This window comes from Chiloscyllium plagiosum, unplaced genomic scaffold (genome assembly GCF_037043375.1).
Source record: "Chiloscyllium plagiosum isolate Xiang-an unplaced genomic scaffold, Cpla_swu_hap1 HiC_scaffold_5, whole genome shotgun sequence".
In the NCBI taxonomy this organism is placed as follows: Eukaryota; Metazoa; Chordata; class Chondrichthyes; order Orectolobiformes; family Hemiscylliidae; genus Chiloscyllium; species Chiloscyllium plagiosum.
In genome coordinates, this window is record NW_028270143.1 from 119,152,395 (window position 1) to 119,176,628 (window position 24,234).

A 24,234-nucleotide genomic window follows, 5' to 3' on the forward strand; every position below is an offset into this window, starting at 1 on the left:
GAAGAATATAATTCTGACACAAAGTGGTGAACATGGTGAAGAGTGAGTGGGATATCTATCTGGCGAAGAATGGCATTGAGCATCTAAAGCACAGTGAAACCTAACAGTCTGCCAGCTGTTCACAGATAAATCCGAGTTGTCTGTGAGTGTTTTAACCCGCTCAGCACCCTCCCTGCAGTGCAGCTTTCTGACTCTGTAAGCAAGTCACATGCTCCCAGATTCCATTTAATATCACTCCTGCTCTGTACTCCGAGTAGATGCCCAGTGGTCAACCCCAATCATTGTGTGTGTGTGTGTGTGTGTGTGTGTGTGTATGTATGTGTGTGTGTGTGTGTGTGTGTGTGCGCGCACGCGTGTGTGTGTGCGCGTGCATGTGTGTGTGCACGTGTGCGCGTGAGTGTGCGCATGTGTGTGTGCGTGCACATGTGCATTTGCGTGTGTGCATGTGTATGTGTGTCTGTGTGTGTGTGCACATGTGCATGTGTGTGCACATGTGCGTGTGTGAGCATGTGCGTGCATATGTATTATTATGCGTGTGTATGAGTGTATGCGTGTGCGTGTATGCATGTGTGTGCATGTGTATGAATGTGTGCGTGCGTGTGTGTGTGTATGAGTGTGCGTGTGTGCGTGTGTATGAGTGTGTGTGCATGCGTATGTGTCTGTGTGTGTATGAGTGTGTGCGTGCGTGTGTGTGCGTGTGTATGAGTGTGTGTGTGTGCGTGTGTCTGTGTGTGTGTCTGTGTGTGTGTATGAGTGTGTGTGCGTGTGTATGAGTGTGTGTGTGCATGCGTGTGTATGAGTGTGTGTGCATGTGTATGAGTGTGTGTGTGTGTGTCTGTGCGTGTGTATGAGTGTGTGTGTGTGTGTATATTTGATAACGTTTCCTCTCTTTTCCACTGACCAACAGCTGGAATGAGAGAGAGTTGGTAGGAAGTCATTCCATTCCATCATCCTCAGGGCAGTAAACCACACGTTGGGATGTGGTGGCATGAGCTAAACATGGCACAGAATCTCCGGCTTCAGGAGAGGGAGGAAATCACAGACGCTGATTTTCTGCAGCGAGGGACTAGGTTATTGATTGCTCTCCATCTAAATTGCACCAATTATCTTCTCAGTCTGACTGAAAACTTTGAATCGGTTCAAGGGGCTCGTGCGTCCTCACTCATTTTCCACCAGAGGCTGGAGAATAAGTGTGATTACAGTAAGAGCTTAATGTAAGAACCCTGAGGTGTTGCCATGGCAATTGCAGAAGAGGCAGTCACTCTGTCTGTCTGCCCAGATCCTTACAGTGAAGTTACATTGAGACTGACACAAACCCTTAAAAAGCTTTAGCATGATTAAACCTTAAAGCAATGTAGCAGTACAGGGTATGCTGTAAATCTTATTTCTAATGGTTTCACATAACCCTAAAGTGATCATTCCCTTTTTTCGACCAATTTGTCCTCAAATGTGGCTTGATAATCGCTTAGTTCTCTGCTATACTTAGCCATTCGCACAGTTGAGTATGCTCACATGTAGCTCTGGATTTGCAATGGCAGACAAAGGGCAAATACATTCATGTGGAAACATTCCTCATCCTTAGCTTCTGTCTAAACTCCACTCCTCCTCTGTGGTACTTTGTCAAACACTTAAAACCCACATCAGTCGCATTCCCTTTATCGACCATTTGTCACTTCATCAAAAGATTTAATTAGACTATGAAGAATTAGACTGTTGGACAGTGAAGAAGGTTACCTCAGAATACGATGGGATCTTGATCATTCAGGCCAGTGGGCCAAAGAGTGGCAGATGGAGTGTAATTGAGATAAATGCGAGGTGCTGCATTTTGGAAAGGCAAACTAGGGCAGGATTTGCACACTTAATGGTAAGGGCCTAGTGAGTGTTGCTGAACAAAGAAACCTTGAAGTGCAGGTTCATAGTTCCTTGAAAGTGGAGTCGTAGTAGATAGGATAGTGAGGAAGGTGTTTGGTACGCTTTCCTCAATTGGTCAGTGCATTGAATATTGGAGTTGGGAGGTCTTGTTGCAGTTGTACAGGAGATTGGTTAGACCACTATTGGAATATTATATGCAATTCTGGTCTCTGTGCTATAGGAAGGATGTTGTGAAAAAACTAAACTAAAATCAAATAAAATGAAATAGAAAGGGTTCAGAAAAGAGAGACAAGGATGTTGCCAGGGTTGGACAGGTTTGAGCTGATAGGGAGAGGCTGAATAGGGGTTGTTTTCACTGGACCGTCAGAGGCTGAGGGGTGACCTTATTGAGGTTTATAAAATCATGACAGCCATGGATAGGGTAAATAGCCAAAGTCTTTTCCATGGGGTGGGTAAGTCCAAAATTAGAAGGCAGGGGTTTAAGGTGAGAGGGGAAAGATTAAAAAGAGACCTCAGGGGCAACATTTTTCACACAGAGGGTGGTCCATGTATGGAATGAGCAGCCAGAGGAAGTGGTGGAGGCTGGTACAATTACAACATTTAAAAGGCATTTGGATGGGTATATGAATAGGAAGGGTTTGGAGGGATAATGGCCTAGTGCTGACAAATGGGACAAGATTAATTTAGGATCTGGTCAGAATGGACAAGTTGGACCAAAGATTTCTGTGCTGTACATCTCTATGACTCTATGACTCTAAGATCACAAATCCAGATTGATTGTCCTTAATTAACTCAAGATCTCCACCTCTGTTACCTTTAGCAACCTGATCTCTCCTAGCCACAACCAAGACCATTTTCCACCCCATCCATTGCCTCCATTGTCTTCACTTTCACTGAAGTGGAAACTCCTCTTTTGTCAAAACTTTTGTCAAACTCCTCCTCCTTAGTAAACACTGACACAGAGGATTCGTTCATTATTCTAGCCTCATCCTATATGGCCTTTTAGGAAAGCCTTAGACAACAGGATGATATGGACACCCTGGTCAGGGTGGCACGGTGGCTCAGTGGTTAGCACTGCTGCCTCACAGCACCAGTGACCCGGGTTTGATACCAGCGTCAGGCGACTGTGTGGAGTTTGCTAATTCTCCCTGTGTCTGCGCTGGTTTGCTCCAATTTCCTCCCACAAACTAAAGATGTGCAGGTCCGATGAATTGGCCATGCTAAAGTGCCCATAGTGTTAGCTGCATTAATCAGAGGGAAATGGGTCTGAGTGGGCTACTCTTTGGGAGGTCGGTGTGGACTTGTTGGGCCGAAGGGCCTGTTTCCACACTGTAGGGATTCAATTATATGCTGAACAGTGACAAATGGAATTTAATCCTGAAAAGTGTGAGGTGATGCATTTTGGAAGGGCTAACCAGACAAGGGAGCACACACTGAATGGTAGGACCCTAGAGGGTTAGAGGGGCCTTGGAAACTGCCTGGGCTGGAGTCATTTAGCTCTGAAGAGAAACTAGATAGATTGGGCCTGAGAGCAAAGAAGGCTGAGGGGATATCTGGTTGAGTGTATAAAGATATGAAGAACATGGACAGGCCTGATGTCAGACATTGGTCCCCTTAATAGAGGGGTTCAGTAATCATGGGGCACTGTGTCAAGGTATGGGTAGGAGGTTTTAAGCGGAGTTGAGGATTTTCTTTTCACTCAGAAGATGGTGTGGATCCAGAACTCACTGTCTAAGGGGATGGTAGAGGCAGAACCCCTCGAGACCTTTAAGAAACATCTAGATGAGCAGGAATGACACACTGTACGTGGCTATGGGCCAAGTTCTTATAAATGGGATTTTAATAGATGGATGTTTGATGACCAGCAGAGATACAATGGGCTGAAGGGCCTTTTTCCATGCTGTAAAAACTCTCATGAGTTTATTCTTTGTGAGGCTGTGGAACAATACGAGCCATCTCATTCTATCCAGCATTAATCATCGGCACCCCTATATAACAAAGAGAACGACCATCCATCTAATTGTTCTCCGCTTTCCTGACTGCCTTTTATGACAGCACCTGACTGTTCCCTAAATATGGCCCTGACCATGTCCTCAATCAGCTGTGATAGCAACAAGCTCCAGCTGCCGTTCACTTTCTCTGTAACAAAATACTTCCTGATGTCTGCCCAGAACTTGATCTTCACAACTCTCTCTCAGCAAATCCCCACTTGTAGCCATATATTTATCCAATTGTGTTTTAAACTATTTAATTGACATAGCACAAGCGGCGTTTGATAGCGGTCTATTTCAGTTCTCCATTAACACCACAAAGAAAAAATGTCCCTTTGATTTCGCTAGCACCATGCCGTCCTCCATCTCTCACCATGAGGGGAGATTACTGTGCCTGTTAAATGGCCTAACTGTAATCACATCATTACTGCCTTTCAGTCTTCCAAAGCAATCTGCCCTTTTAGTGTACTTTCTATACCTTTAAAAAGCTTCAATCCTCAGGAAACAATAATATCTGTTATATGTGGCTATCGTACAGCAGCAACACATATGGTTTGCATCATTAACAGGATGATATCATCAAGGCATTCTGTCTATCACATGTAAGAGTAACGTGGTATGCGAGTTTCATTGCTGGCGTGATGCCAAGTACGTAGGCCACACATGACAAAGACTGTCACATCATATCAAATGGCATGTCCCTTCAGCTATTTGCGACAACCATACCTACCCAACCCACACTTGGAAACCTTGTAACACAGTGCCCAATATCAGATTTGGTGATTGGACAGCAATTGCTGAATGACCTGATTGTGCTGAGAACTACACAGCCAGCCCAAGATTGTCAGTCATGCTCATAGTGTGGCACAATTGTGAGTACCGGAAACTTCATATATCAATCCACAGAGCCCTGTTCATTTCAGACAACGGATAATGTCCACACGTTCAACCTAACAAAACAGGCCCCAGCCATTTTCTGGTACATTCTTCAAGTCAGGGAAGACTTGTTCAAACAAAGTCATTTGGTCTGGTTTAAATTTAAACACAGCTTGGTAATCAACTGTCAGTTATTATTCACTGCTGCATTATCCAAGGCAATGCCAAGCAATTAGCACTCTCTGCTCACACAATATAAAAATGCACTGGGTATTGTTGTGAATTGTCCTGAAGAGAGCAAAACAAAAACTAACAAAAAATTGTCTTTCCCCAACGATACCCAATTATCTGCAGTTTATATTTATATCCAGAGCTCCTGATATAAAGGAGCACCTTAGAAATGTTTGCTTGGTGACACAACAACTGCTGGGGAAAAGAAAGAGAAAGTGAGGGCTTTCATGGGGACTGGGGAAGAGTGGAGTCAGAAATATTGAGGCCTAGAGAAGGAGAACGTGGTTTTGGGAGAATCTATAGGATCATAAGAAATAAAAAACAATGTTGCAATATAATAGGGAACCAGCATTGTTCCTTCACAGGATTATACACTTGAGGTATTTTGCATACATAGGGTGTGGAGTGATATCCCAGTTTTTCAACCGCTGAACACAATTTCACACAGTGTACCTCTTCAGTCTCTCATTCTCCATAAGCCTCCTATCACCCAAGGCATAGTTACACTGCCTGGCTAGAAAGTAGCAGCAACCTACATTGATGCAGCACCTTTAGGTTAGCTCTGCTGCCTCACAGTAACAGGGACACAGGTTTGATGCCATTCTTGTATGACTGTCCGTGTGGAGTTTGCACGTTCTCCTCGCATCTGCATGGGTTTCCTCCGGGTGCTCTGGTACCTCCCACAGCCCAAAGATGTGTGGGTTAGCTGGCCATGCTACATTGCCCATAGTGTCCAGGGATGTGCAGGCTGGGTGGGTTAGACATGGGAAATGCAGGGTTACAGGGAAGGGATGGAAAGGTTGATCTGGTTGGGATGCTCTTCAGAAGGACTTGATAGGCAGAGTGGCCTGCTTGCACACTGTAAGATATTGCCTAATACAATTTACCAAGGCATTTCAGAGGAATTATCAAAGTAAATTGGACACTGATCCTAAATCTCCAGGTGCAGCAGGAATCTGGCTGCATGACTGAGTCAAGGGCAGGTGCATAGGGTTGCGGGTGGGGGAGGTTGCAGCAATTTGAAACAAAATATTTTTCACATGCAGCTATCACCATTCAATTGAAATGTTCACTTGCTTGAAAATGAAAGAGCCAGTTATGGCCAAATGCTGGCAAATGGGACGAGGTCAACTTAGGCTATCTGGCCAGCATGGATGAGTTGGACCGAAGGGTCTGCTTCCATGATGTATGCCTCTCTACCTCCATTTAAAAGGCAACTAGATGGTACATGAATAGGAAGGGTTTAGAGGGATATGGGTCAAATGCTGGCAAATGAGGCTACATTAGGTTGGGATATCTCGTCGGCATGGATGAGCTGGACCGAAGGGTCTGTTTCTGTGTTGTATAACTCCAAGACTGCACTAAGGTCTTTTAGAGTGCAGGAAAGAGGAATTCTATCACCACCCAACTGCAAGCAAAGTAATAGAAGCATGACATCAAGCACTCTCACAAACACGGGTAATAAGTTTAAAAGAGACTGTGCTTGAAAATGTGTTGCTGGAAAAGCGCAGCAGGTCAGGCAGCATCCAAGGAGAAGGAGAATTGACGTTTCGGGCATGAGCCCTTCTTCAGGAATCGAATGCCCGAAACGTCGATTCTCCTGCTCCTTGGATGCTGCCTGACCTGCTGCGCTTTTCCAGCAACACATTTTTAAGCTCTGATCTCCAGCATCTGCAGCCCTCACTTTCTCCATTAAAAGAGACTGTGTCTGGTACAGACAGGGAGAACAAAGATTATCTAGGGCCAAGGTCATTAGAGTCTTTGAGCTGTCTAACCTGTGATCGCAGTTTTTTAATTGTTGACTCATATTCTCAGCAGTAGCAAGTTTTGTCAATACCTTTAAGTTCTCAGTCAATGGTAGCTGGCCAAATATACTTTACCACCAGGCATTGTTTTCTCTGGGAATTTAGGAAAATGAGAGGGGATCTCATTAAAACATATCAGATTCTTAAGGGGCTTGACAGGGTCAATGCTGAGAGGATGCTTTCCCTCATGGGAGAGTCTACGACCAGAGGGCGCAGTCACAGAATAATGGGGCATCAATTTAAGACCGGGATGAGGAGGAATTTCTTCTCTCGGATGGTTGTGAGTCTTTGGATCTCTTTGCCACAGAGAGCCGTTGGGGCAGAGTCCTTGTAGATATTTAAGCTTAAGATTAATAGTCAGAGACTCAAACGTTTTGGGGGAAAGGACAGGAAAGTGGTTGTGAAGAATGTTGGATCAGCCATGATCCTATTGAATAGCAGAGAATGGGCCAAATGGCCTTCTCCTGTTCCTATTTCTTACTGTCTTATGATGACAAAATAGGCAGGGAGAGTGTGGTGACTTGGATGAAGTGCAGAAGCTCCCGTATGGTCTTGACAAGGTGGGATGTGGACAGTGTGTTGTTTTCTGTGGTAGGTGAATCCAGAAATAAGGTGCACTGTCTAAAAATGAGGGGTTTGTTCTTTCAGGGCAAAGAGGACCATCCCAACTTGACTTGCAATTATATCATTGTCTCCACACTTATGCTGGATCTAAATCCTGGTAACTCCATCTTAACAACCTAACCCCAAGGAAATGCATCAGTTCAAGAAATTACTCAATACCAGGGATCAAGGGATGAGCAATGTATGCTGGGTCAGACAGCAATGCTAATATCCCATCAGCAACTAAGGAAAATGCACAGTGATGACAAGGGTTACTGGGTGTACGAGAAACAAAGAGGGTTAACTTTCAGTTAGAAACAGAAGTTTGGATGATCCGAAGTTTTTGAAGGGGTGCAAGGAAGGCCTTTCGATTACTTTACCCTGATAGACAGTTGGGGGAGGGGGTTCCATTGAGAGAGTGGAGGTGGTGGGAGGGACTGGGAGGGGAGAAGCCGGTTGAACAGGTAGTCCAGAGATATGCAAGTTAAGTGGATTGGCCGCGCTAAATTGCCTATAGTGTTCAGGGGTATGTAGGTTAGGTGCATTAGCAGGGCTGCAAGGAGAGGGTAGGGGAATGGGTCTGGGTGGGTTGCTGTTTGGAGAGGCAGTGTGGACTTGTTGGGCCGACTGGCCTGTTTCCACACGGTATGGATTCTATGTTTGATATTCTATGTTCGATGCCACCATGTTGGTGTTGGCAAGAACGAGGGAAAATGGCTGCTTCTGAACGGATGGAAGTGTTGACTCACCTGGATCTGACGTTGGAACCACCCTTGATGAAAAGTGTTGTGTGCCACACAACAGACAGACAGGTAAAATCCATTGACCATGTCGTCTGCAATCAGTGCTGTTCTGAAAATAGAATCAATCACAGAAGGCTGGGGATGGGTTAAGGGTCAATCAGCTCTGAAGAGCTCTAATCATTACTTTTCTTATCCTATTGTCTGTTCATTAGACTGCCACATCCCTCAACACATACTGCGTCTTTCTGAGCTCCATGAGTGCATGACTGTGGTCAGTAATTGATTATCCCTCTCGCTCACTTTTTTTGTCTCGATGGAGTTCTTGCCGTTGAAGGGGAAAGGTTCCATTCAGTGAAAGGAAGGACAGATTTGCATTTGCATTTTCCTTGCGCAATCCAAAAGTTCTGCAGCCAATTCATTAAAAAATGTTCCATTAATATACGCCAGTGAAGTATGTTGGGAGAGAATCACTGTTGCAATGTGGCAATGAACAGCTGTTTTCTGTAAGGTTTTTAAAAATATTTTAATGCCTTCATGGGACATGGGCATTGCATTGTGTTCATAACAAACATCGACTGAAATAATGGTATTATTTCGGGATTATTGACCCAGAGACCCAGGTAATGTTCTGGAGACCCGAGGTTCAAATCCTGCCATGGCAGATGGTGCGATTGGAATCTAATAAAAATCTGGAATGAAAGGTATAATGATGACCATACTGTTGCCAATTGCTGATCCATCTGTTTTATTAATGCCCTTCAGGGAAGGAAACTGCCCCCTTTACCTGATCTGGCCTGCATGTGACTCAGGACCCACAGCCATGCAGTTGACTCTTGAATGCCTTCTAGGTAATAAATGCTGACCTAGCCAATGATGCCCACATCCCATGAATGAATGCATCCCACCTCAATACAAGCAGTTACGTGTAATGACATTGGATAGAGTGTAAGGCGTAGCAACCAGTCATTTAATCCAATGGGTCGATAACTGTGTTATGTGTCAGGTTTTATCAGAGCTCTTGCAGTGTCTCAGAAGGATATCACTGAACTCCTGTTGGTGGGTGATAGACCAGCCTAACGTGTGTTTGTCTTCCCTCTGCAGAAGATGGATGACCTGACCAGTTGTTCTGAAGCCAGTACAGTGGACATGAGGAGCAAAGGCGATGAGGACGAGCACGTTTCAGAGCACACGGAAGAAGCTGTGGATCCGGACGAATGTTTCACTGAAGGTAGGTGTCAAGAGTCAATAGAAATGTAAGGTGTTGGTGAACGAATAAGATTTCATTTTTGAGTACCTCCCCCCACCCCAAGTACAATGCAGTCAGGAATCCGGGAAGAAGTAGATGGGGAACCCTTTAAGCGGGCCGTATAGTTGCTGAAGAACGCTTCATGTGAATTTAACTTCCCACCAGCTGCTGCCTGGAAGATGGCTGAGCTCCCATTAAGGAGACTTCAGATGTTTAACAAGGGCAATCAGATTTGACTTGATTTATTATCGTCACATGTACAGAAATACAGTGAAAAGTATTGTTTTACATGCTATCCAGGCTAATCATACCTTATATAAGTACATCAGGGTAATAGAACAGGATGGAGAATATAGTGTTACAGCTACAGGGAGGGTGCAGAGAAAGATCAGCTCTAATATATGAGGGGTTCATAAGTCTGATAACAACGGGGAAAGAACTGTTCTTGAATCTGTTTGCATGTGTTTCAAACTTTTGTATGTTCTGCCCAATGGAAGAGGCTGGAAGAGGGAATGACTGCGGTGAGACAGGTCTTTGATAAGGTTAACTGCTTTCCTGAGGTAGCAGGGAGAATGGACAGAAACAACGGAGGGAAGGCTGGTTTGTGTGATGGACTGGGCAGTGTTCTTTAGCCTTGTGAGAAAGTAGAGGCACTAGGCAGCCTTTCTTGACTGTAGCGTTGATGTGAATGAGCCAGAGCAATCTCCAGCAACTCTGGGCATTTTGATACCTAGGCTAGTACCATCTCAGCGTGGGCCAGGCTAATCCAGTCTGGCTGGCTGGGTGGCACTAACATGGGCAGTGTTGGAGTTGACAGGCACGTTGTACTCAGCAATGACGTGTCTTCGGATGAAAACGTCAGAGGCTGAGGGGTGACCTTCAAAAGGTTTATAAAATCATGAAGGGCATGGATTGGATAAATATACAAGGTCTTTTCCCCGGGGTGGGGGAAACCAGAACTGGAGGGCATAGGTTTAGGGTGAGAGGGGAAAGATTTAAAAGGGACCTAATGGGCAGCTCTTTTACGCAGGGGGTGGAACGTGTATGGAATGAGCTGCCAGAGGAAATGGTGGAGGCTGCTACAATTACAACATCTAAAAGACATCTGGATGGGTATATGAATAGGAAGGGTTTAGAGGGATATGGGCCAAGTACTGGCAGACAGGACTAGATTAAATTTGTTTTTACTTTACCAAATGGTACAAAATACAAACAGTTAACAACAAACAATAAGCAGCAGTTCACAAGAAACAGTGATTTACAGGGGAAAGGGGCAGCAAAGCCAAATCCCAAACCCCACCGTCTAACCAGTTCACAGGGAAATGAGGACCAACCCCAAATCCCACCTTATCTTGTCAAAAAGGAAACAGTAAACGCAACTACATACAAAACAGTCCAATCAAACAAGCAATGAAACAGTGCATAAATCCCAGACACCCCAGCAAACCACCCACCCCGCCCACCTTCCAGCCACAAGGCAGCCCGCCCTTATGCCCCTTCAGGCTCTCAGTCTGCCCCATGCCCCTTTTGCATGGGACTAGATTAATTTAGGATATCTGGTCAGCATGGACGAGTTGGACCAAAGGATTGGTTTCCACGCTGTACATCTCCAAGACCCTATGACTGTATAAATAGGACTGGCATAAGAATTTGGGGACCCCCATTAAGATTAGATTACTTACAGTGTGGAAACAGGCCCTTCGGCCCAACAAGTCCACACCGACCCACTGAAGCGCAACCCACCCCTCGACATTTACCTCTTCACCTAACACTACAGACAATTTAGCATGGCCAGTTCACCTGACCTGCACATTTTTGGATTGTGGGTGGAAACCAGAGCACCTGGAGGAAACCCACGCAGACACGGGGAGAATGTGCAAACTCCATACACTGAGTCGCCTGAGGCAGGAATCGAACCTGGGTCTCAGGCACTGTGAGACAGCAGTGCTAACCACTGTGCCACCATGCCGACTAATAAGGTCGGTGAGAACCAAGATGGCAGCCATCTGAGTTTCCATGGTAACAGAGTGAGTGGTCATGGAAGTTGTCAAGAGAATGTCACCTTCTGGGACCACTATCGTGTTTGTGAAGCAGTCTGAAATAGGTGATACAGAATTGAACAAATTCAAAGGAAAGGGATACTGTCTCTTAAAAAAAGATACAGATGAGTGGATGAGGAGGAATTTCTTCCCTCTTTGAATCCATGGAATCCTATCCCACCGAGGGCAGTTGAGGCTGGGTCATTCAGTATATTCAAGGCTGAGATAGATTTTTAAAATGACAAAGCTCACTAATGCATCAACCTCCTCAGTCTCATTTACAAGGATGTCTCCAGGAATGAGAAACTTCAGTGTCGAGGATGGATTGAAGAAGTTGGGACTTTTCTTGGAAAGAAGAAAGCTGAGAGGATACTTGATGGAGGATTTTAAAATCATGAGTGAGCTGGAAAGATTAGACAGCAAGAAGCTATTTCCACTCTTAAAAGGAACAAGAATGAGAGGGCATGGATTTAAAGTGATGTGCAATTGAAGTAAGGGTGGTGTGAGAGAGCTGCCAGAGGAAGTGGTGGAGGCTGGTACAATTGCAACATTTAAGAGGCATTTGGATGGGTATATAAATAGGAAGGGCTTGGAGGAATATGGGCTGGGTGCTGGCAGGTGGGACTAGATTGAGTTGGGATATCTGGTCAGCATGGACAAAGTGGGACCGAAGGGTCTGTTTCCATGCTGTACATCTCTATGACTCCATGACTCTAAAAGCCCTTTATCAGGAATGAAGTTCTCCTCCTCTCTCCATAAGAATCTCAGTGAGTCTCTCGCTCTCACTGCAACCCCCAGGTCAGCTCCTCTGCCCTGAAGCTCTTCCTCTTTGCTACCTTCCCCACCCTCCCCTCTGACCTATCACCTTCATCCCCACCCCCATCCACCCATTGTACTCTTGGCTACCTTCCCCCACCCTCCTCTCTGACCTATCACCTCCATCCCCACCCCCATCCACCCATTGTACTCTTGGCTACCTTCCCCCACCCTCCTCTCTGACCTATCACCTTCATTCCCACCTCCATCCACCTGTTGTACGCTTTGCTACCTTCTCCCCAGTCCCACCCCTCTCCCATTTATCTCTCCACCCTGGAGGCTCCCTGCCTCTATTCCTGATGAAGGGCTTTTGCCCAAAACGTTGATTTTCCTGTTCATCAAATGCTGCCTGACCTGCTGTGCTTTTCCAGCACCACTCTAATCTGGAGTCACATGTAGGCTAGACCAGGTAAGGATGATAGATTTCCTTCCCTGAAGGGCATTAGTAAACCAGATGGGCTTTCCTTAATAGTGGGCAACAGCTTCACAGTCATTCTTAGACTTTCAATCCCAGATTTATTTTGATGTATTGAATTCAAACTCCACCATCGCAGGATTTGAACTTAGGTTCCCAAGGACATTATCTGGGCCTCTAGCCTAATAGTCTAGTGACAATATCACCAGGCCACCACCTCCCCTATTGGGATTGCTGGATGAGGAAATAACCACAGACCACGCTGTTTGTAGTTTCCATTTTGGAGTTCTGACAGTGCAACAAAAATGGAACTTCTAATTGATGAAAATGATCAATTCCTATCAGTGGATAATAAACCGAATGAGGAAAGGCCCAGTGCTGGAGAATTCTGGGAGCCATAGGCACAAAGCTTCTTGTCCATCCCAAACATGTCTCTGAGTCATGGCTTTAATTACTCATATATTGTATCCTAAAATATTATTTTCTGAAAGAAATCTAATTCTGAAAGAAAGATTTCGTGCTGCCTGCTCATGTCCAACTGAGGCATTTTCTGGATTGTCTGGGGATATGGGAGAAGACCGCCAGTCTCCTCCCTGCTTTCCACTGAAGAAACAAACTGACTGTTCTGTCACGAAGACAAATAGTCTGGGGCCACAAATCAAGGACCCATGGGCTAAGAGGCAACTAATAAAGAGGAACATAAGCTGTAGCTAATCTGTGTTAAGTCAAATGCACAACTCTATAGGATCCTCCAGCACAGAGGAGGCAATTCAGGCCATTATGCAACAACTATCCAATTAGCCTTGTTTTCCTCTGCTGGCCCATGGGCCTGCAGTTCCTTCTCCTTCTTATACTTGTCCCATTTGCTTTTGAATATGATCAATACTGTATCAACCAACCTTTTAGCTCCCCTCCAAGCCATTCACTATCCTGACTTGGAAATATATCGCCATTTTTTCAATGTTGCTGGCTCAAAATCCTGGAACTCTCTCCTGATCAGGACTGTGGGGGTCCTTATATTCCCCAAGGACTGCAATGGTTCAAGAAAACAGCTCACCACTGCCTCCTCAAGGTCAAGTGGGGACGAACAATAAATACTGGCTTAGCCAGCGATGCCCACACCTTATGAACGAATTATAAAAGCGATTATACATTGTAATACCTCGCTGCAGAAAAAACAAATTCTCCTCTTCAACTCTGATTCCTTTCCCATTTGTCTTCAGTATCTGTCTCTTTTGCTAAGTCTTCCCTTCCCAGCAACTGGAACACAGTGAACCTAGCAGCTTCAAGTCATAGAGTCATAGAGTCATAGAGATGTACAGCATAGAAACAGACCCTTCGGTCCAACCCATCCACGCCGACCAGATATCCCAACCCAATCTAGTCCCACCTTCCAGGACCCGGCCCATATCCCTCCAAACCCTTCCTATTCATATACCCATCCAAATGCCTCTTAAATGTTGCAATCGTACCAGCCTCCACCACTTCCTCTGGCAGCTCATTCCATACATGTTCCACACTCTGCATGAAAAGTTGCCCCTTAGGTCTCTTTTATATCTTTCCCTTCTCATCCTAAACCTATGCCCTCCCCCACCCCAGGTAAAAGACTTTGCCTATTTACCCTATCCATGCCCCTCATGACTTTGTAAAGCTCTATAAGGTCACCCCTCAGACTCCGACGCTCCAGGGAAAACAGCCCCAGCCTGTTCAGCCTCTCCCTATAGCTCAAATCCTCCAACCCTGGCAACATCCTTGTAACTCTTTTCTGAACCCTTTCAAGTTTCACAACATATTTCCGATAGGAAGGAGACCAGAATTGCATGCAATATTCCAACAGTGGCCTAACCAATGTCCTGTACAGCCGCAACGTGACCTCCCAGCTCCTGTACTCAATACTCTGACCAATAAAGGAAAGTATACCAAACGCCTTCTTCACTATCCTATCTACCTGCGACTCCACTTTCAAGGAGCTATGAACCTGCACTCCAAGGTCTCTTTGTTCAGCAACACTTCCTAGGATCTTACAATTAAATGTATATGTTATGCTGAGAGTTGCTTTCCCAAAATGCAGCACCTCGCATTTATCTGAATTAAACTCCATCTGCCACTTCTCAGCCCATTGGCTCATCTGGTCCAGATCCTGTTGAAATCTGAGGTAATCCTCTTCGCTGTCCACTACACCTCCAATTTTGGTGTCATCTGCAAACTTACTAACTGTACCTGTTATGCTCACATCTGTGGGTGAAGTTCAGGGGGAATGGTGTGAAGCTTTGAAAGAGAACTGGATAGTGTTGCAGGACCAGCATCAATCTCTGGACTGTAATTTCAGCCTGATCCATCTCTGTAACCTCCTCCTGTCCCTACACATTCCCCATCTCTGTAACCTCCTCCTGTCCCTACACACTCCCCATCGCTGTAACCTCCTCCTGTCCCTACACATTCCCCATCTCTGTAACCTCCTCCTGTCCCTACACATTCCCCATCTCTGTAACCTCCTCCTGTCCCTACACATTCCCCATCTCTGTAATCTCCTCCTGTCCCTACACACTCCCCATCTCTGTAACCTCCTCCTGTCCCTACACACTCCCTATCTCTGTAACCTCCTCCTGTCCCTACACACTCCCCATCTCTGTAACCTCCTCCTGTCCCTACACATTCCCCATCTCTGTAACCTCCTCCTGTCCCTACACACTCCCCATCTCTGTAACCTCCTCCTATCGCTACACATTCCCCATCTCGGTAACCTCCTCCTGTCCCTACACACTCCTCATCTCTGTAACCTCCTTCTGTCCCTACACACTCCCCATCTCTGTAACCTCCTACTGTCGCTACACACTCCCCATCTCTGTAACCTCCTCCTGTCCCTACACATTCCCCATCTCTGTAACCTCCTCCTGTCCCTACACACTCCCCATCTCTGTAACCTCCTCCTGTCCCTACACATTCCCCATCTCTGTAACCTTCTCCTGTCCCTACACATTCCCCATCTCTGTAACCTCCTCCTGTCCCTACACATTCCCCATCTCTGTAATCTCCTCCTGTCCCTACACACTCCCCATCTCTGTAACCTCCTCCTGTCCCTACACACTCCCTATCTCTGTAACCTCCTCCTGTCCCTACACACTCCCCATCTCTGTAACCTCCTCCTGTCCCTACACATTCCCCATCCCTGTAACCTCCTCCTGTCCCTACACACTCCCCATCTCTGTAACCTCCTCCTATCGCTACACATTCCCCATCTCGGTAACCTCCTCCTGTCCATACACACTCCTCATCTCTGTAACCTCCTTCTGTCCCTACACACTCCCCATCTCTGTAACCTCCTACTGTCGCTACACACTCCCCATCTCTGTAACCTCCTCCTGTCCCTACACATTCCCCATCTCTGTAACCTCCTCCTGTCCCTACACACTCCCCATCTCTGTAACCTCCTCCTGTCCCTACACAATCCCCATCTCTGTAACCTCCTCCTGTCCCAACACACTCCCCATCTCTGTAACCTCCTCCTGTCCCTACACACTCCCCATCTCTGTAACCTCCTCCTGTCCCTACACACTCCCCATCTCTGTAACCTCCTCCTGTCCCTACACACTCCCCATCTCTGTAACCTCCTCCTGTCCCTACACATTCCCCATCTCTGTAACCTCCTCCTGTCCCTACACATTCCCCATCTCTGTAACCTCCTCCTGTCCCTACACATTCCCCATCTCTGTAATCTCCTCCTGTGCCTACACACTCCCCATCTCTGTAACCTCCTCCTGTCCCTACACACTCCCCATCTCTGTAACCTCCTCCTGTCCCTACACACTCCCCATCTCTGTAACCTCCTCCTGTCCCTACACACTCCCTATCTCTGTAACCTCCTCCTGTCCCTACACACTCCCCATCTCTGTAACCTCCTCCTGTCCCTACACACTCCCAATCTCTGTAACCTCCTCCTGTCCCTACACACTCCCAATCTCTGTAACCTCCTCCTGTCCCTACACACTCCCCATCTCTGTAGCCTCCTCCTGTCCATACACATTTCCCATCTCTGTAACCTCCTCCTATCCCTACCCACTCCCCATTTCTGTTACCTCCTACTGTCCCTACACACTCCCCATCTCTCTAACCCCTCCTGTCCCTACACATTCCCCATCTCTCTGGAAAGAATACCCTCTGTACACCTTACCCCCTCGATGCACTCCGCCTTTAAAAACGTTATCTTAAACCTGTTTTGTGATTCTAACATCTCTCTGCAGCTCGGCATCAAACTTTGGTCTCTCAATTGCCGAAGTTTCTGTCACCATGTAAATGCAGCTTCTTGTTGTTGTTGCTGCTGTTTGCAAACAGCCTCCTGCTTTTGAAATGCCTTCACAGTCATAACATCTCTGCTGAGTAACACTTTATCGCTGGCTGCTTAGCATTCTTCAAATTTCTGGTAGGTTGGTCTGAGTACGAAGGCTTCCTGATTCAGAATGACCCTGCCTCCTCAGCTCCGTTGTTTCATTGGCATGGTGTAGAGTTGGCTGCCTGTCCAGGCATGGTGTGTGTGTAATGCAGGCAGACCTGTTACATTCAGGACTCGAGATGGCCTGGCTCGATCTGATTTCCTGAGCAGGGACTGCCGTGAACAGGAACATTCATGGGACAGTCATTGAAACAGTCTGAACATTCATCAGACTGAGTTCCTGTTATGGACCAGATCAAACCCCTCAAACTCTTCAGAAGATAGTCCAGACCCTAACTTTTTCTTATTTTAAATGTAAACGTAAAGTATTGTGTTACAGGTTTAATTGGAAGCACTAGCTTTCGGAGTGCTGCTCCTTAATCAGGTGGTTGCCCACCATCAGGTGGATGAAGGAGCAGTGCTCTGAAAGCTAGTGCTTCCAATTAAACCTGTTGGACTATATCCTGGTGTTGTGTGATTTTTAACTTTGTATACCCCAGTCCAACACCGGCATCTCCAAATCATAAAGTACTGTGTTCCAGATGCAATTCAATTGGTCAAACTAATCGATTTAAAGCAAAACACACTTTATTCATCCATTATAGTAAAAATACATCAAAAGGAAGAAGGAATTGGAATAACTTAATTCTATTGGAATACTTAACAGAATAACAGATACAGTCGCTATTACTAATTAACTGTTCCAATATAGTAACATCCCACAACCACACCACCTGGCAAAAAGACAAATTCAGAACACAGATTGTCTGACATGCCACTCCAATGGCAGGCAGAGGAACCCCCAGGGTTTGGGCTGTAACTGAGAGAGGGGAAAGATTAGCTTTCACTTCTTCAAGACCCCAACAGCAACTGCCAAAAGCTAAACCTAAAGATCCTGGCTATGTGGGGGCTCAACCACACCCATTCAGGCCTCTTCTACTGTTCCAACTTGAAAAGAGGAGGCTTTGGCCTCTGGTATTGTCACTGGACGACTGTTAGCCCAGCAACCCAGATAATGTTCTGGGGACCCACTTTGAATCCTGCCATGGCAAATGGTGGAATTGGATTCAATTAAAAAAGAAATCTGGAATTAAGAGTCTAATGGTGACTGTGAATTGAACCATCTGGTTCACTAATGTTCTTTAGGGAAGGAAATCTGTTGTCTTTACCTGGTCTGGCCTACATGTGACTCCAGACCCACAGCAATGTGGTTGATTCTTAACTGCCCTCTAGGAAATTAGGAATGGGTAATAAATGCTGCCTAGTCAGTGATGCCCTTATCCTGTGAGTGAATAAAAAAAAACAAACACCCCAAGGCTTCACAAGCTGTGTACTTTCTTGCAGATACTCAACGCCTCATGTTTAATCTCTTTCAAAAACCAACCAGGACAAAATAACCTCTAAAAGACATAATATCGTCACAGTCAGAGCTTCCATCGACTCAGCAACAGTTGCTCTTTAATGATGTGGACATTCTCGATTGGGCACTCCCCAGGAGGATTTTCACTGAATCACGTGAGGAGCTGTTCGGACAGCTCACCAAAGGCTGGGTCAAAGAGTTAGAGACTAAAGAAACTGCAGATGCTGGAATCCAAAGTAGACAGGCAGGAGGCTGGAAAAACACAGAAGCCAGGCAGCATCAGGAGGTAGAGAAGTCAACGTTTCGGATATTAACCCTTCTTCCTGATGAAGGGTTATACCCAAAATATAGACTTGTCTACCTCCTGATTCTCCCTGGCTTGCTGTGTTCTTTCAGCCTCTAGGTCGGAGATTTCAGCTTTTAAGGAGATGAGAGGGATGGAGTGGTTCAGAGAGGGTACATCAGAGTTTGCAGCCATGTTTGCTGGAGGAATTATTGGCTGGGTTGGAATATTGAACGTTAGCCTTGTAATAAAAAGGTAGGAGGTAACTCAGATAGGGAAGGACAAAGGTATGTGGAAGGTGTTCAAAAGGAAAAGAATGAGGATTCCTTTTTGTTTTGTCATGGGGTAGCAATGTTGCCCATCCCCAATTGCCCTTGAACTGATTGGCTGGTGGATGTTTCAGATTGCATGGCTGTAGGACTGTAAGCCAGACCGGGTAAGGGTGGTAAAGATCCTTCCTTGAAGAATGCTGGTGAACCAGATAGGGTTTTTAATGATAATTGATGTTAGTTGCTGGTCACCATGACTGAGATTAGCTTTCAATTCAATAGTTATCGATTAATTGTGAACTCTACCAGATGCCATAGGTGGGATTTGAATCCATGTCACAGTCTGGGCTTGTGGATTTCTAATCAAGTGACAAAAAACACCATTGTGTTCTCTACATCTGTAGGTTAAGGTGTTGCCAGACCAAATGCCAATGTAGATCAGATGGCGATCAGAAAAGAGCAGCCTCTTAATGTCCAAAGAAGGGTTTGATTGCTCATGCAGCCTAGCAGGCCCTTTGTTAAGCCCCAGTTTGAGGATGTTGCCAGGGTCGGAGGATTTGAGCTATAGGGAAAGGCTGCATAAGCTGGGGCTGTTTTCCCTGGAGTGTTGGAGGCGGGGGGTGTGACCTTATAGAGGTTTATAAAATCATGAGGGGCTTGGGTACATTAAATAAACAAGGTCTTTTCCACTGGGTGGGGGAGTCCATACCGAGAGGACATAGGTTTCAGGTGAGACGGAAAAGATTTAAAAGCGACCTCAGGGGCAACTCTTTCACAGAGACGGTGGTGCGTGTGGGGAATGAGCTGCCAGAGGGAGTGGTGGAGACTGGTACAATTGCAACATTTAAAAGGCATCTGGATGGGTATATGAATAGGAAGGGTTTAGAGGGATATGGGCCAAGTGCTGGCAAATGGGATTAGATTAGGTCGGGAAATCTGGTCAGCATGGACGAGTTGGACTGAAGGGTCTGTTTCCGTGCTGTACATCTCTGTGACCCTATGGTCAGTGCCTGTTAATCTTCATGAGTAACACGGGTGATTTGACAATGGTTTGGAAAACATCCAGAGGTGTGGAATAACATTTCAGCAGGGAAAACAAAAAGAGTTGGAATCTTGGGTATTCTTGTGTCTCAGGGGTAGGGTCCGTACGTCTGAGCCAGGAGGCCTGCTCCAGATGGGTGCGCTAACGTCTCCAAACAGGTTAATTAGAGAGAGAGGGAAAAAAAACAAAGTGAGTGACACAATGTCTGTCATACATTCAGAAACCAGGACTGAATAATCTATGGCCAAGGAAAAAGTGTAGTTCTAGTCCTCCCTGAGATCGAAGGCACTGTATCAAGTTCTAGGCACCTCTCCCGACAATGTAAGGACAAGTCAATCCTGTGTGGCCCTGATCTCGTTTCTTTTTCCACAGCTTGTGTCCGACGCTTCACCTGCTGTCAGGTGAACATCTCGACCGGCTATGGGAAGGTCTGGTGGAACCTGAGGAAAACCTGCTACAAAATTGTGGAGCACAACTGGTTCGAGACGTTCATCATCTTCATGATTCTGATGAGCAGTGGAGCTCTGGTGAGTCGGGACTCGCCTCTGGGCTGTCAACAGCCGTCTCGCTCCCTCAATATCCCCTTGCTGAGATTGCCACCCGCCCTCGTCCCACCCACCATTGCCCCCACCCCGGAGCTCCCTTTGGTTGCCGGGGGGGGTGGGGGCTCTCCCTCTTTCATTCCTCCTCTTCGACGGTTCAGAGTGAGCACACTGGAAAAAGACTGGGTTTGCTCCCTGGTCTTCTTAGCCTTCTCACACCTCATTCCAAATAAATTTACAATGTTACCATCTGAAAGGGATGGCCTCATGGAATTATTGCTGGGCTCTTAATCCAGAGAGGAGCAAGTGAGGACTGCAGATGCTGGAGCTCAGAGTCAAGAATGTAAATTAGATTCCCTACAGTGTGGAAACAGGCCCTTCGGCCCAACAAGCCCACACGAACCCTCCAAAGAGTAAGCCACCCAGACCCATTTCCCTCTGACTAATGCACCTAATACTATGGGCAATTTAGCATGGCCAATTTACCTAACCTGCACATCTTTGGACTGCAGGAGGAAACCCACGCAGACACAGGGAGAATGTGCGAACTCCACACAGATGGTTGCCCGAGGCTGGAATTGAACCCAGGTCCCTGGTGCTGTGAGGGAGCAGTGCTAACCACTGAGCCACCGTGCCACCCGATGTAGTCAGGCAGCACCCAAGGACCAGGAGAATCAACGCTTCGGGCTCTTCATCCAGTTTCCGCACTACACTCTCGACTGTTAACCTAGAGACCCAAGTAATAATCCAGGGACCTGGGTTCAAATCCCCCCATGGCAGATGGTGGAATTTGAATTCAATACTTTATAAAAATAAAATCTGGAATTAAGTGTGTAAAAAGAAGTATGAATCAATTGTCCAAAACAAAACCATCCTTTAGGGAAGGAAACTGTCATCCTACCCGGTGTCGAGAGTATATTGCTGGAAAAGCACGGCAGATCAGGCAGCATCCGAGGAGCAGGAGAGTCGACGTTTCAGACATAAGCCCTTTGTGCCATTCTAACCAGTCTGGCCTATATGTGACTCCAGACCCATAGCAACATGGTTGACTCTTAACTTAATTAGGGATGGGCAATTATTGTTGGCCTAGCCAGCACCACCCACATCCCATGATTGAATTTAAAATAAGTCATGGGTACTTGTAGACAGAACAGCTCAGGGTTTTGAAGGAGCGATTCTAACAATCAGCTCTTCCTCATAGTCTCAGTAATGTTCAATATCCCCCAAAGCTGGCTTCTTAACACTAAATAAACTGCTACTTGTTCTGTACAAATGGACTGCAGCAGTTCAAGGAGGCATCTCACCATCACCTTCTCCAGAGTAATTAGGGATGGGCAATAAATGTTGGTCCAGCCAGCAACGCCCACGTGCTTTAAATGAATGGATAATGAGATCCTCTTCCAAAGACTCTATGATTGGCTTTCTTTTACTGCCCGAGACTAAGCAGATCCTGTAGGTCCCTACAGTTAAAGACTGATCCCACGGTGAGAGGCCGACTGCACATACATCGATGGGCTGAGTTCAACTAATGCTGGAGGAGTCTGGTGGAGAGCAGCAACACCAGGACAGACTCATTGGGCTGAGTGGCCTGTTTCCATATTGCACAATGGACCCACAGGCTTCAAGTGACACTTGGGGACTCAGCGTGTCGTGCTAATCACAGGAACTCAGTCTTAGGCTTAAAGTGACGTCTTATTCCCTGTTCTAGTCACCTCTTCCACGTCCCCCCCCCCCCATCTCCCGCACCCCTCCCCCAGCATCCCGATGTTCACTTTCATTGTTGAATGTGTCTCTGTTTCCCACAGACATTTGAAGATATTAACCTTGATAAGAAGCCAGTGATAAAGACTGTGCTGGAGTACCTGGATAAAGTGTTCACCTATGTCTTTGTTCTGGAAATGCTGCTCAAGTGGGTAGCGTATGGCTTCAAGAGATACTTCACCAATGCCTGGTGTTGGCTGGATTTCCTTATTGTGGATGTAAGTATATGGGGGAGGGACTCCCAGTTCACCGTTTAAATGCAAGTTCAGAAGAGAATATTTCCACTGTAGCTCTTTACTTATTGAAATGCTGTCATTGTTTGATTGTTGTATTTATTACAACTATTTCTGGGCTCTTACAGATGTGCCTTTATTGAACTAAATCTATTCCATATTCCGAGGCTAAACCAGATTACATTGACTTACGATTTCCCATTGATCACAAAATCTCCGAACCTTGTGGTTTGCACAATTCACAGATGTCCTCTCTCTGTTGGATGAATTATGACCACAAGGGAAAAGTGAAATGTGGAAAAGTTTTACCCTTAGCAAGCATAAAGATTGCAAAAGACATTCAGTGCTGGAAAGAGTTAATCTTCACCTTTCTGTGATACACAGCAGAGTCAAATTGGCTGGTCTCCAATTGTGATTACAGGCGAATGCTGTTGTATCACACAATGATTTGGAATATGCTTTTTCTTTTGCGAATCTGATTGTACATATGCAAATGAAATGGTTGAAACGTGCATGGCCTTTCCCTAAACTACCCAAGAGTTCTTACCTTGATCTGTCACAGACATCCAGCTAGGAATCTACTAGAAAGCACTGTCAATCTCACCAATGGGAAGAACCACATGTCGGTCAATAGCAGTGGGGGGGAGAGGTGGTGTTTGTCAGAGTCGGATCAACTAGCGAAACTGGAGCAAAATGCCTTTTGCCCGTCCCCATCCTGCCTCTACCTGCTATTCATAGAAACATAGACGATAGGAGCAGGTTTAGGCCATTTGTCCCCTTGAACCTGCCCTGCCATTCAAAGTGTCCATTACTAATCATTGGGCTCAATCCCCCAATCCCACCTTCCCCCCATATCCCTTGGTCCCTTTTGCCACATGATCTGTGTCAACTGCCTTCTTGAAAACAAGGTGTTTTGGCCAAAACCACTTCCTATGGCAGTGAAGTCCTCAGGCTCACCAGTCTCTGGGTGAAGACATTTCTCCTTATTTCAGTCCGAAGAGATTTACTCCATATCCTTAAACGATAATCCTACTGGTTCCGCACACCCCCACGTTAAGAATTTCTTTCCTGTATTTACCCTATCTAGTCCTGTTCGAATTTTATAGGTTTCTACACGATCCCAGGCTCATTCTCCTAAACTCCAGTGAATACATTCCAAACCGACTCAGTCTTTTCTCCAACCTTAGTGCTGCCATCCTAGGAATCATTATGGTAAACCTTCCCTCTATCACAAGAACATCCCACCTCAGTAAGGAGACTAAAACTGCACACAATTCTCAGAATTAGTTTCTCTGCGGAGATGGTGAAAATCCCTCAGAACCAGTCAGGAGGCAGTTCATTCTCGAATGGAATACGCTGGATGCTAGAAATCTGAAATCAAATGCTACTGGAAAGCTAGCAGGCTAGGCTTTCTTGTGGAGAGAAATAAAGGGAACATTCCCAACATTTAAAGAATCACATTAGACCAGAAAAGTTAACGTTGCTTCTCTCTCCAATGTTGCTGCCAGAACTAAGTGGTATTTCTAGCAATATCTGTATTTGTTTCACATTACCAGCATCTCTTATACTTTTGGTTTTCTGTTCATACAAAGCTGATGAAGGGAGTGTACAGCCCAGACTACAGCGCCATTACTAACTGAGGGAGTGTATAGCCCAGAATACAGCACCATTACTGACT

General features: G+C 45.9%; 1 protein-coding gene across 10 annotated transcripts in view; it reads left to right on the forward strand.

The window, feature by feature from the left end:
* The window catches only part of scn5lab (sodium channel, voltage gated, type V-like, alpha b), a 469,981-nt gene that overhangs the window by 366,719 nt on the left and 79,028 nt on the right, over nt 1-24,234 (forward strand). For all 10 annotated transcript variants that reach the window (XM_087987589.1, XM_087987592.1, XM_087987588.1 and 7 more), the window contains 3 exons: nt 9,223-9,349; nt 20,393-20,547; nt 22,368-22,541. In XM_087987589.1, coding sequence (XP_087843715.1) covers nt 9,223-9,349; nt 20,393-20,547; nt 22,368-22,541 — 456 coding nt within the window. The remainder of the gene's footprint in view (nt 1-9,222; nt 9,350-20,392; nt 20,548-22,367; nt 22,542-24,234) is intronic.